Source organism: Hyaena hyaena, unplaced genomic scaffold, assembly GCF_003009895.1.
Source record: "Hyaena hyaena isolate Hyena2069 unplaced genomic scaffold, ASM300989v1 scaffold_133, whole genome shotgun sequence".
Taxonomy (NCBI): Eukaryota; Metazoa; Chordata; class Mammalia; order Carnivora; family Hyaenidae; genus Hyaena; species Hyaena hyaena.
In genome coordinates this window covers 3,109,732-3,123,157 of record NW_024080765.1, presented here as the reverse complement: position 1 = coordinate 3,123,157, position 13,426 = coordinate 3,109,732, and the positions used below count along the sequence as shown (strand labels likewise).

At 37.2% G+C, this 13,426-nt stretch overlaps 1 protein-coding gene across 2 annotated transcripts in view; it reads left to right on the top strand.

Moving 5' to 3' along the window:
- Positions 1-13,426, top strand: part of CDK13 (cyclin dependent kinase 13) — a 119,264-nt gene that overhangs the window by 17,513 nt on the left and 88,325 nt on the right. For both annotated transcript variants that reach the window (XM_039237986.1, XM_039237987.1), the window contains exon 2: positions 8,478-9,137. In XM_039237986.1, coding sequence (XP_039093917.1) covers positions 8,478-9,137 — 660 coding nt within the window. The remainder of the gene's footprint in view (positions 1-8,477; positions 9,138-13,426) is intronic.

Here is a 13,426-nt window from a genome sequence, read left to right as displayed (position 1 = left end):
TTGGAGGACTTGGTCTTTGGTATTGATTCTACTTCTTTGTAACTCTTGGCCTCTAAATAAATTTCTTAAGTTTCTTCTTAGTTTCCCCTCATCTTTCTGTGTACCTTGGTTGCAGTGAAGAGCAAGTCAAATGAAAAACGTCTATAAAAGTGTTTTGTAAATTGAGACGTGCAATACGGTATGTATGTTTACTCAGGAAAAGACTACCATCTGTGTGGTATTATGCAAAAGGCTGTGGAGTGATTGAAAAAAAAAAATCACTGAATTATACCTAGTTTCTGCTCCTCAAAGAGGATATAGTCTAGCAGACAATGTGCTAAATACCTAAAATACAAAGTTAAGAGTGGTGAACATCTTAAGATAGATGCAGCCATATGGGGGGTTCAGAGGAAGCAGAGCTTTCTTCTTTCTTGGAGTTGGTGGTAAGGCTTTCTGAGTTAAGTAAGAACTCTTGAACTAGGCCTTGTAGGAGTTTTTTGTTTTTTTTTTTTTAAAGTTTATTTAATTATTTTGAGAGAAAGAGTGGGTGCAAGTGGGGACGGGGCAGAAAGAGAGAGGGAAAGAGAGAGAATCCCAAGCAGGCCCCACACCACCAGTGCAGCGCCCAGTGCAGGACTCGAACCCATGAACTGCAAGATCATTTCCTGAGCCAAAGTAAGTCGCTTAACCAGTTGAGCCACCCAGGCGCCCTGGCCTTGTAGGACTTTAATAGAATATGGAGAGTGAGAGGGTATTCTCAGTAAGTGAGTCTATGAGAGTAAAAGGCATGGCAGTAGTGGGCAGATTCAGAACTTGATAAGGAAAGATAGTTTAGAACTAGATTATGCAGCGTCTTAATATTAGGATAAGGAAGGAATGTAAGGTAGGAGTAGTCTCAGCAAGTACTTAATTCTGCAAGTATTTATTGAACATCTGCTATCGCCACGTTGGTGCTAGTTAGGGCTATGAAAATACCGTTGATCTCAGTCTAGTTGGGGAAGACAAATGAACTATAACGAGATAAGAACCAAGTATGGTAGGATCTCAGGACAAGGATCTCCAGCTTTCCGGCACAGTGGGGGAAGGCTTTATAGAGGCGTGTGGACATTTCGTCATATGTGGTGTCTTTGTGCTTAGCAGATAACAAGAGATGAGAGGAATGTAAGAGAAGCGTTCTGTGTTTTGGGATGGCTGGTTGAGGTCTTTGTGTGCAGTGCAAGATAGTCTAGAGCATTGCTGGAGGCGTAGCTGGAAGATTCAGGTGGTGGTAGGAAGAGCCAGTTGGAAAGGATGGAGATTTGTGGCGAGGAATCTGGAAAGGAGACTATTGCATGGGGCCAAGTGGGAGGTGATGTAGGACCTCATGAGAAATCGTAGCTGTGGGGCAAAGAAGCTAGACAGTTAGGTGTTTAGGATGTACAGTTGGCAGGACTTGCCCATCAGTGGGATCTGGGAGACTAGAGGAAAGCGACTGTATGGAATATGGAGTGATTTCTGGATCTTTGCTGTGTCAGAATTTCAGAATCTGCTGTTGTCTGTAAAGAAAAGGGGTGGATTTGGAGAGGAAGCTTAATAGTTTTCTCTGTATTGTGTTGAAGGTTCTTGTAGGTTAGTTGGGAGTGAGGAGGATGACTTGGTAGGTAATCAGCGTTTGGGTGATGATTTAGGCCGTACATAGCACACATTAAACTGTTGTTGTGGGAGGATGGCTTTGGTGAAGAGGAATCTGAAGAGAGCACTGAGTAATAGCCATAGAAGTAAGAAAATAGGAAAAAGAAGGTCGAGTAGGACTGGCTATAAACTGTTTTTAAGGGTGTGGTCAGCATTGTCATCACAGATGTTGATATCCCCCCCATCCCAAAGATAGGTAATTGGTCACCTTAGTAGTAATTAATTTCTGTGAGGATACAGCCAAATTATAGGGGTTTCAGGGGTATGTATGTAAAGAATTTGGTTGTAATTGGAAGCAGAGAAAAAGATAAAATATAAAAATACCATTCTTTGTTTTTTCTTGTTTGTTTTTAAGGATTTTAAAGACGAATTATTTAATCCTTGAAAGGAAATAGTAAATGGACAGCAAAGGGTTGAAGTCACAAATAATGGAATAGTCATGGAGCAGCCTAGAATAGTGCATCTCAGACTTTAGTGGGGATGTTGTTAAAATGCAGACTCTGAATCAGAAGGTCTGGGTTGGGGCTTGAGATAACAGCATTTCTGACAAACTCCGAGATGAGGCTGATGCTGCTGGTTTGTGGCCCACATTCTCTGAAGTAAGATCTAGAGAGTATGGCCTCGGTAGCATTATAGGAGTTAGCCTTGGATAGGAAGAAGAACACCTCTATTCTGAGATCAGGTAATATGTGGGGTAGGTGGAGATGCAGATTAAGCTTGTAGGTAGGAGCTATGCCTCATAATTTGTTTTTTCCTGCAAAATAGCAGTAAAGCAATGTTAAGAAAAAGCTTTGGAAATGGTGTTAACTTGAAGACAGAAAGGTTTGGAATAAATAGTGGAGGTTTGGAATAGCTACTAAAAGGAGAAGGAAAATGAGTGAATTTGGAGCATGTAATATTCACTCAGCAGTGAGGATTTGTTTGGTTATGGTGTCTGTAGAATTATTGGAGTAGGGAGAGACTATGTATGAAGATTCTGATCTGAGATGATAAGGTAGCCCCAGGGGAGATAATGAGGTCTGAAACAGAGCAAGGGCTTGCGGATGCAAGAGGGGAGGGTGTGGTAGGCTACGTAATGGCCCACCCAAAGGTATCCATGCGGACCTGTGAGTGTATTACCTTACACAGTCCAAGGGACTTTGTAGATGAGATTAAAATAGGGGTCTTGAGATGGAGAGATTGTCCTGGATTATACAGGTGGGTCTTCTTTAGTCACAAGGGTCTTTATAAAAGAAAGCAGGAGGGTCAGCAGAGTCAGAAAAGGCCATGTCAGGCCAGAAGCAGTGGAAGAGGAAATGTGGTAAAGGAAGCAAAGGTCAGATTGTGTAGAGGACCAAGGGCCAAGGAATGGACAGCCCTTAGAAGCTAGAAAAGGCAAGGAAACGGATTTTCCCAAGAGACCGCAAAAGGAACAAAGCCCTGGTGATGTGTTGATTTTAGCCCGGTAAGACTGATTTTGGAATTTCAACCTTCAAGTACTGTAAGGTAATAAATCTGTATGGTTAGGCTGCTAAATCTGATCATATGTTACAACAGCAGTAGGAAACAAGCATAGAAGTGTGGGTGTAAGGGGATGTTGAGTTAGAACTGATAAAGTGAGGTAATTGATGCGATGTGCTGTGGGCATCAGGAAACTGGGGAGATTTCTAGCCTGGGTAAATGGATGGAAGAAACTGATGAAATTAAAATTACAAAATTACAAGGAGGAGGAGATATTAAAGTATAATTCCCTAATATTCACTTTGCATTAAATATAGATTAGTTAGGATAAAGGAAGATCTGAAACAGGAAGATGAATTTAAGAGGCTGCCCTACACTTGTGGGGATGAGCACTGGGTGTTATATGGAAACCAACTTGACAATAAACTATTTGTAAAAAAAAAAAAAAAGTAATCCTACAGAAATAGTTCAAAAGAATAAAATAATGGAGGCATAAAAATAAAAAAAAGAGGCTGCCCTAGTATTGTTAATAGTTACTTGAAAAAAATGGGAAAAAAATTTAATTAAGCTGTTCTAATACCAATACATGACAAATTACGTAGGAATATTTAGAATTTTGACTGAGAAGGTAACAAAAGGGATGATTGAGAAAGACAGGTTTTTGACTACGTTTAGGTTCTGTTTTTTATTTTAGAAGCCTTTTTTTTTTAACTAGTTGTATTAAGATATAATTGACAAAATTATGCATTTAAAGTGTCAATGTGATGATTTGATGTATATATATATATATATATATATAGTGAAAGGATTCTCGTATCGTAATCAGGTTGTATAATACATCCGTCACCACGTAGATTTCTTTTTCTTTTTTTTTGGTTAGAGCTCTCTTGGTTAATTTCAGTTATACAATGTTATCAACTATTTGTCATGTTACAAATTAGATCTCACACCTTATTAATCTTGTAACAAAGTTTTTATTATGTTGAGGTGTTTCAGCTATACTTTGTTTAATTTTTATGCAGAGATGTTGAATTTTGTCGAATGCTTTTTCTGCATCATCTACATGAGATGTTCATGTGATTTTTATCCTTCATTTTGTTGATGTGGTATGTCACATTTGTTGATTAGCATATGTTGGACCATCCTTGCATAGGAAGCATTTTTATATCTTTTTTGGGAGGGTAATCAGGTTTTTGAAATGGGTATACCTGCTATTAGCATGTGAAATAAGCAGTGTAGAAAAATGAAGCTAAAAAAATTAATTAATTAATTAATAATAATTAAATAATAATATCATTAAAAAATAAAAATGAAGCTAAAAAATGTTGAGACTAGTGGCTGATGTATCAGACACAACATGTATAGAACATTTGTATCATTTCAGAAAGTTCTTTTGGATAATAGTTATATATTTTATATAATGAGGAACTGGATATTATAATAGTAAAAGTTTTAAGAATCAGTGTTAGCTAATTATGCATCCTTCAGAAGACCTGGGCTCTTGGAGAGAATGTTTGATATAGTTGAGTGAATAGTACACTATGCTTTTCCTCCAAGGAACGCTAACCTAATTAACAGTGAGCACTAACCAGTCGAGTTTCAGGATACCGAGTTTTTATTCTGATTCTGCTTTGTGTTGTATGAATTTGGAAACCTTAGGAACATAAAAAGTTCTCTTCTTAAAGAGATGCTATCATCTGTCAAAAACATTGAAAACAGACAAGAAACAGCTAATATGTACTCACTGCAGATTCTACAGTATAGAAATATTAGAGAAAACATTTTTAAAAAGAAGAAAAATCTTATTTTTAAAAGAAAGACTTGCTATCTACTGTCCATTTTGTTCTTTTGGTAAGATATAATAATATCATTGATCAAGAGATGCACTTTCTTACCCTCCTAACTGTTTGACTGGAGTATTAGATCATTTGTAAAAATGACCTAAACTTGAATTTTGTGTTTATATTTAATTTTAGGTTCCTAAACCATGTTTGTTTCAGACTGTAAATATATCATTGACATTTATTAGTAAATACGCACTGAGAGAATGCATGTTTACTAGGACATGAAAGTAAAAGGTTAAAGAACTTTTGGGGCACCTGGGTGGCTTCAGTCAGCTATGATTTTGGCTCAGGTCATGATCTCACCTTTTGTGAGATAGAGCCCCGTGTTGGGCTCTGTGCTCTGATAATCCCTGCTTGGGATTTTCTCTCTCTTTGCCCCTTTCCAGCTCGCTCTCATGCAGTCTCTCTCTCTCTCTCTCTCTCAAAATAAGTAAACAAACATTTCTTAGAAAGTTAAAAAATAAAATAAATTTTTGAAGAGAAATAGAATTAGGAATGGAGGGTATGGCTAGAAGAATTTAACTGATAGAGATAAAAAACTAAAAACCTCACTTCCAATATCCCTTTTATGTTTTACTTTTTCGTTTTATTTATTTTTGTGAGAGTGAGAGCACATGCGGTCAGGGAAGGGGCAGAGAGAGGGAGACAGCAGTGAGCTGGATCTGGGGCTCAAACTCCCAAATCTTGAGATCACGGCCTGAGTCCAAGTGGGATGCTCAACCAACTGAGCCACCGAGGCACCCCCCAAAATATCCCTTTTAAAGACCAAAAGATTTTATGTCTTTGCTGATAACGCTTATTCAGATTGTATCCAGAAAAGAATAGTTTAATAGGTTAGGGGAGTTCATTGTATTGGTGTTTTTTTTTTGTTTGTTTCTGTTTTTGTTCTTACCTGATATCTTTGTCTCTCTTTTCTTAGATAAAACTTAGTGGTCATAAATCTCTCAGTTAAATATAATTTATGTGTCTGTATGAAAATGATGATTAGAATCTTGCTAGTGTAGGAAAGTTAACTTGAGGAAAGTTCTGTACTGTTAATCTCTGATGAAAGGATAGTCTCTTTACTTTCGTACGCTATGTACCTTTCTGCTGCCCGAGAACCATACCATATCAGACTTGTTTTGAGGCCCAAGAGTCTGAAGGGAGAAGAAATTAAAAAATGTGACTGAGTGTTTCATATTATGACACTTTTTGTTCTTGTATTAAAGTTATCTAAGATATTTACCACTTTATATTTAACAAAATTCCTCATTTTCATGAATACTTGTAAGCTCATTGGTGATTTTAATGATTAGTATATATGAATATTTACTGATAAGGAAGTGTTAGATTTAAATGTTTTCTAAACCATGTTCCCATTAATCTAAGATAGTGTTACATGAATACTTTATATAAAATACTGGGTTTGTATGAAACACTAGCTAAGTGCCGAACACCAGTTGGCCCTCAGTACATTTTGAAATGTTTTTGAAAGATGAGGGAGAAATTTATTTTGTATTTGAGTTTATCCTAAACCTAATCCTCATTTTGTTTTCATATTAGAATTGTAGAATGTTTCTGAATGTTTTCCTCCATACTTTACTACTAGCAGGTACAATTTCTAGTCCTTCCTTTTCTCTCTGACCTATTCTAGTTATGGGTTGTTAGGAGGTTTTGTTTTGTTTTGTTTTTTGCTTTATTTACTCTCTCCACTTAATTTCTACAAAATTTCAGCAAGAGTTATCTCCTTCACAGCGTGTTAATTTATTGTGTTAACCTACCTACCTTACAGTCAGAAGGTCTGGGTTTAAGACCTGGCGTACATGGTAGATCAGGCAGGGTTCTGAAGGAATCCAACTGAGATGGTGCCAGAGACTTTCATGAAGGATTGTGGAGATGGGGGTGGATTTAGGGAACCCACAAGAGATGTTTTTGTAGTTACACAGGGAAGCTTAAAGGGGCAAGGAAAATACAGTGTTTTTAGAGCCCAGTGAGAGCTGTGGAGAAGGGTGGTAAGGGGACACAGCTTCTGTCAGAAAATGTGACCAAAAGGGAGGGTGCTGGGAAGAAATAATCCAGTCTTTCTCTGCCTTCTGATCTGCCAGTGGGAGACAGCACTGAAACCCAGAAGGTGCATTTGTTGACATTAGCCTCCCTCGGCACAGAGTTGGGTAGAAGAGTATTGGAGGAATAGGGTAGTGGCAGTAAGTAATAACCAGCACAACTACTGTTGAGGATGGGAGTGATTTTAGGTAACTGTAAACTGTAGATACTTCGCTAGGATTGATGTGAGCATTAAAATGAGATGTGGCAGATATGTCAAGGTACTATCATAGTGCCTTTGTCTTGTACATATTTGTTTTTAGTTTTGATTAAGGTGAGGAGTTGAAAACTTCAGCTTCCTTTCACATGGTGCTGGGTGCTGGATGTGTTTTACAGGAATTTTGGTTGTCACCATACTTTTAAATATATGATAGTTTTTGTATATTCCAGTAGTTTTTGAGGAGTGAATTGCAGTCATTATTAAGTAGTTTCCAAGATTTAGAGACTGCTTTTACTTATTGCCTAATGACAGGCATTGTCTTCTTCACTCTTGCTTTAGACAGAGCACTACGGACTTCAGAATTCTGAATTTTTGGGGTGAGGAAGCTTTTCAGATGTAGAGTGTAGACTCTGGTGAAAGGTTGGTCAGACTTCACCCTGCCACTGCTACCATTGGTGTACCCTTGTTGTGTGCTTTTATTTTTTATTTTTTTAATATTTTTATTTATTTCTAGGAGAGAGAGAGAGAGACAGTGTGAGCAGGGGAGGGTCAGAGAGAGAGGGTGTCACAGACTGAAACAGGCTCCAGTCTCTGAGCTGGCAGTCAGCACAGAGCCCGACGCGGGGCTCGAACCCACGAACCGCGAGATCATGACCTAAGCGAAAGTCGGACGCTTAACCGACTAAGCCACCCAGGCGCCCCTGTGTGCTTTTATTTTTAAAGGAGGAGGATCCCAGAGGCCTCAGAAAGATAATTTTGTTTTTTTAAAAAAATTTTAGTGTATATATTGGGGGGGGAGGGGCAGAGAGACAGAGATAGAATTTGAAGCAGGCTCCAGACTCTAGGCCTCGAGCTGTCAACACAGAGCCCGACACAGGGCTCGAACTCATAAACCGTGAGATCATGACCTTATGATGGATGCTCAACCGACTGAGCCACCCAAGCGCCGCTGTATTTCTCTTCTCTAAAGACAGCAGTGATGCTTCTTCACACTTCTCCTCCTAATCCTTAGAGTGTTTCTTCCACCAGAGATCTACTTTCATCCAGTCTCACCTTTGAGCATTCGGAGGCTAGACCGAGACCAAGACAATCTATTTTCAGGAAAATTATAGCCACCAGATAATAATCTGCTTAAAAGCCTCTTCTGTCTTTTAAACCCCCCCCCCCACAAAAAATATATATTATGATTTTGAAATTAAATAAATTTCTATTTCATTTACCAGGCTTGAGTTAGTAGTTTTTGTAAATTTCAGACTGAACTTTTCTGAATTCCTGACTAAATCTTCATTATTTTCCACCAGACGTTCTGCCAAATCCCGAAGCAGAAGCCCATATTCCTCTAGGCATTCAAGATCTCGTAGCAGGCACAGATTGTCTCGATCCAGGAGCCGTCACTCTAGCATTTCTCCTAGCACACTAACTCTGAAGAGTAGCCTGGCAGCCGAGCTGAACAAGAATAAAAAAGCACGGGCTGCAGAGGCAGCAAGAGCTGCAGAAGCCGCGAAGGCTGCAGAAGCCGCGAAGGCTGCTGAGGCTGCTGCCAAAGCTGCCAAAGCCTCAAACACTTCGACACCCACAAAGGGGGGCGCAGAGACGGGCGCCGGTGCGTCCCAAACCAACCATGTGAAGGATGTGAAGAAACTGAAAACAGAACACGCCCCTTCTCCCTCGAGTGGTGGGACTTTAAAAAATGACAAGGCAAAAACAAAGCCACCTCTTCAGGTGACAAAGGTGGACAATAACTTGCTTGTAGATAAAGCCGCCAAGAAAGCAGTTGTAGTGGGGAAGGAGAGTAAGTCTGCTGCTACAAAGGAGGAACCAGTATCTCTTAAAGAGAAAACCAAACCACTTCCACCAAGTTTAGGAGCCAAGGAGAAGGAGCAACATGTGGCTTTAGTGACCTCTACGTTACCACCATTACCTTTGCCTCCTATGCTGCCTGAAGATAAAGATACCGATAGGTAAGTGCAAAAGAGGTTTTGTCACTAACAGTTTATTATTTTTAAATTTTTTTTTAATGTTTTTTTATTTTTGAGAGAGACATAGAGTGGATGTGTGCAGCCAAAAGAATTGGGGGGAGGGGCCAAAAGAGTTGGGGGTAGACACAGAATCTGAAGCCGCTCCAGGCTCTGAGCTGTCAGCACAGAGGCCGACATGGGGTTTGAACTCCGGAACCGTGAGATCATGACCTGAGCCAAAGTTGGACGCTTAACTGACTGAGCCACATAGGATCCCCCGTCACTAACGGTTTAAAGAAAGAAATGTAAGTTTGGAGTGAGAAATTACCTGAAATGCCCCCCTCCCCCAAAAGATTATAAAAAAATCATAAGTATATTATCTTTATTATGTATACTTTAAAATGAAGCACACTGCTTGTAAGATGACAAAATTACAGTTTATGCTAAGAATTCCAGGAAAAATTTGCTGTTGCTTTGGAATATAATGCACATTTCCACTTGAGTTTGGGAATTAGAAATGCCAGTACTGTATTTTCTTTGACTTAGTATTCCTTAAATGACAGTATCAGAAACGGGACTTTTTATGAGAGACTCTGTCCTGGGTGATATAAAGCATATATATTGGTTATGTCTAGGTTTCTTCTGTGGCCTTATACATTTATCACTTTGGGTAGCTTTATGAATTTATTATTTTTTAGACTTTTCTTGACCCTTTTAATGTTTTGCAGTTGCAGATTCATTATGTATTACAGAAAACTCATAATATGATTATGCTTTCCTTTAACATATTTACACATTTCTTTTGTGAATATTGGGGGCATGACTTTTTTTATTTTGAGACATTTTGTAGAGGATGAAGATAACGAGTGTCTGTAAAGCAAATACAGTTCTAAGAATATTTCTGAAACATGCTAGGATAGAAGCATTATGCCATTGTGTAATACCTGTCTATTATGCCACTTAACCTTTTTCTTTTTTACGGAGAAATTAGAGCTGTTTTTCCTGCATTTTCTGTTAAAAAGCAACTATATGAGCAGTTTTTCTAGCTGACATCTTTATAGAATTTGAAAACAAGTGGATGAGAATGCTGTGTGGGTAGATCTTTCAAGTGCTCACTTTGGTTGGCATTATGAACATTTCATAATTTAAAACCAAAATTCATAATTCCTGTGTTTCATGTCCACTGTAACATCTGTTTTCTACAATCAAAAATGTAGCCAAGAGATCTCATCTAATGTAATCAGGTATTCTCCAATTATACCACTCTAATTACGGTATTTACAGGTTTCACTGTTCTCTAGGAACACTGAAGGTTCATAAACAGAGTACAAATTTGTAATTTTGATGAGTCGTGGAATGGGCTCTCCCAGAGAGGCATGAATGCAGAACTGAGTCACTTCATTAGTGAGAAAATAACCCAGTTGCCAAGAATTCAGTAATTCTGGACCCATGAGACTGGTTGTTCTCTATTTTTTGTATATCCTTTGGAGGTAAATTTTTACTGGTGATAGTTTCAAGAATTCAAGATGCATGCATGTGAGTGCTTAGGGAGGGTATTCTTTATGCATCCATTTTTAATGAGATGGTGGTATATGTCGTGCTTATCAAAAAGTTTTTGACCCGTGTTCTTTTCTGTCTCTTCTGCTTTTCTGTTGGGTCTCTGCTCTTCTTTCTTTGAATATGTTTGCACATTTCATGGATATAGAAGATTTTAAGGCCCCTGGCTGCTACTACTAACACGTGGTCACAGATCAATTCAGCACTAGTCAGTCATTCTTCTTTTGATGCTCCATTGTCCTTGGTCACTGGGAACTCCTTTAAGCTGATTTTCATGTCCTTTTGACATGACTTGTTTGGTTTTTGAGTACTTCCTTGCTTCCTAGCCAAATAATATCTTTTAGGCTCACTTTGAACTTTGCTTCTCTTCCAGACCTGAAATTTATTACTGTTGAAAAATCATAAGATAAACTATTAACTATATGCATTCATAGAATTGTTTTATTTTAAAGAAAATTAGGATTATGTTATGCATAATACTCCTTGACTTGTTTTTTTCATGTAATGTTTTGGAGATCATTCTATGTTGATATATGGATAGGTTCACTGTTCTTATCTGTAGTTATGGACAGATCATACTCTTACTAACTATTCTACTGATTAAGGTATACTTAGATTTATAATTATTATGTGCTATCAAACTCTTCCTGTATTAATATTTTATGTACATTTGAACAGTTTTTTTATAGGATAGTTATAAGGTGAAAGTATACGTATTTAAAATCTGATAGAAGCTACCAAATTTTATCTTAATAAGACTGTATACCAATTTATACAGTCTATAAAATATATGATTATCTAATTTTGCATTTTTTTGATTATTGAAATATCATGTTTCTAAATACTTCTTGACTATTTTTTTCCAGTGAACTGCTTGTTCATATCTTATGCTGGCTTTTCCTTAATACTATCTTTCTTTTTCTGATTTGTAACTATTCCTTATGTTAAGGATCTTGTTTCAGAGTATTTTGCTTGTCTTTGACATTTATTTGTTCTGTTTTTGGCTATATGGATTTTTTCTATTTTTAAATATAGTCAGATCTATCATTTCTTCTTTTAAAACTTATGGGTTTATAAAGTTAAAAAAAACTTGACTCAGATCACACAGAAATTTGTTTTTGGTTATTAGATTAGGAAGAAAAATATGCTCCCCTGTTACCCTGTAGGCGGACAGATCCAGTTTTCTAACATCATTTACTGAATAGTCCTATCTCACTGGTTGTGGTGCCATATATAAGAATTCTTACAGATATCTGTATTTCCAATTTCCCTTTTCTATTAATGTGTTTTATTATTTCTTTGTCAGTATTTTTGTTTGTTTGTTTTGACTTCTTTGGATGAATAGTATATTGCTTCTCAGACTCAAATACTGATTAGTGAATAGCTGTGCTATTTAGCCTCAGCTTTAATGCTATTGTTTATGAATTTTGGCCCAGTGTTGCTAGAGGTTTTGATTTTTTTTTTTAAAGAAGCCTGAAATCTGAATGTTTTTGTAAATCTTCTCATTTAAAAATGTTGACAATTTAATTCATAGTTTAAAAAAAAAAACTTTGGGTAGACCATTATATACATACATACGTGACTACATAAATATAAATATAAATATAAATATATATATATATATATACATACGTGTGTGTGTATATTCCCTGACTTCAGCCAACCTTGGGCTTCTAGTTTGGGATCTTTTATAAATTTTTTTTAATGTTTGTTTTAGAGAGACAGAGAGAGAGAGAGAGAGGTGAGGGACAGAGAGAGAAAGAGACACAGAATCTGTAGCAGACTCCAAGCTTTCAGTGCAGAGATCATGACCTGAGCTGAACGATGTAGGATGCTTAACCAATTTAGTCACCCAGGTGCCTCGAGTTTGGGACCTTTTAAAACAGGTTGGCCACAGGACAAGGCAAACCTCACTTCATTATTTTTTCTGAAATTTTTTGGCAGATTTTTGCCTTTATTCTTAGACAGATTTTATAATCTGCTTGTCAAGTTATGTTAAAATTTTTTTTTTCTTGTGTGGGACTCTAGTGAATGTAGTAGTTTAATCTAGAGAGTAATAGCTTTACAGCATTACCGTTTCCCATACAAAAACATTGTTTCTTTCCATTTATTCAGATCCAGTTTTATTTTCATCAGTCATATTCTTAAATTTTCTTCTATTGGCCTTGTATATTTCTTGTTAAGGCATTTTATTGTTTTTGTCGCTATAGTATATGGGAGTTTTTAAAAAACCACACATTTCCTATTTTGAAAAAAATCACACTTCCTAATAACACTTTGGTTTTTGCCAAGTATTCAATAAAAATAATGATGCTTTTAATTATATAGTATTATTCTTGGATATTTCATTTCCCTGAATTCTGGGGGTCTTGCTGAATTTGGTAGTTCATATCGTAGTATATATGAATATAGACAGTCTTTTAATTTTAAGTTATAAGTAAAATTAAGATTTGTGTTTTTTCCTCTAAAAATGTTGATTTGAATCTTCAGACAAATGAGAATTTTTGACTGAAAACTACTTACAAATAAGAGACAACAGTTTTCTTCTCTCTCTTTCTTTCTTTCTTTCTTTCTTTCTTTCTTTCTTTCTTTCTTTTTTTAAGAGTACAGTTTTCTCGGGGCGCCTGGGTGGCTTAGTCGGTTAAGCGTCCGACTTTCGCTTAGGTCATGATCTCGCGGTTCGTGGGTTCGAGCCCCGTGTCGGGCTCTGTGCTGACTGCCAGCTCAGAGGCTGG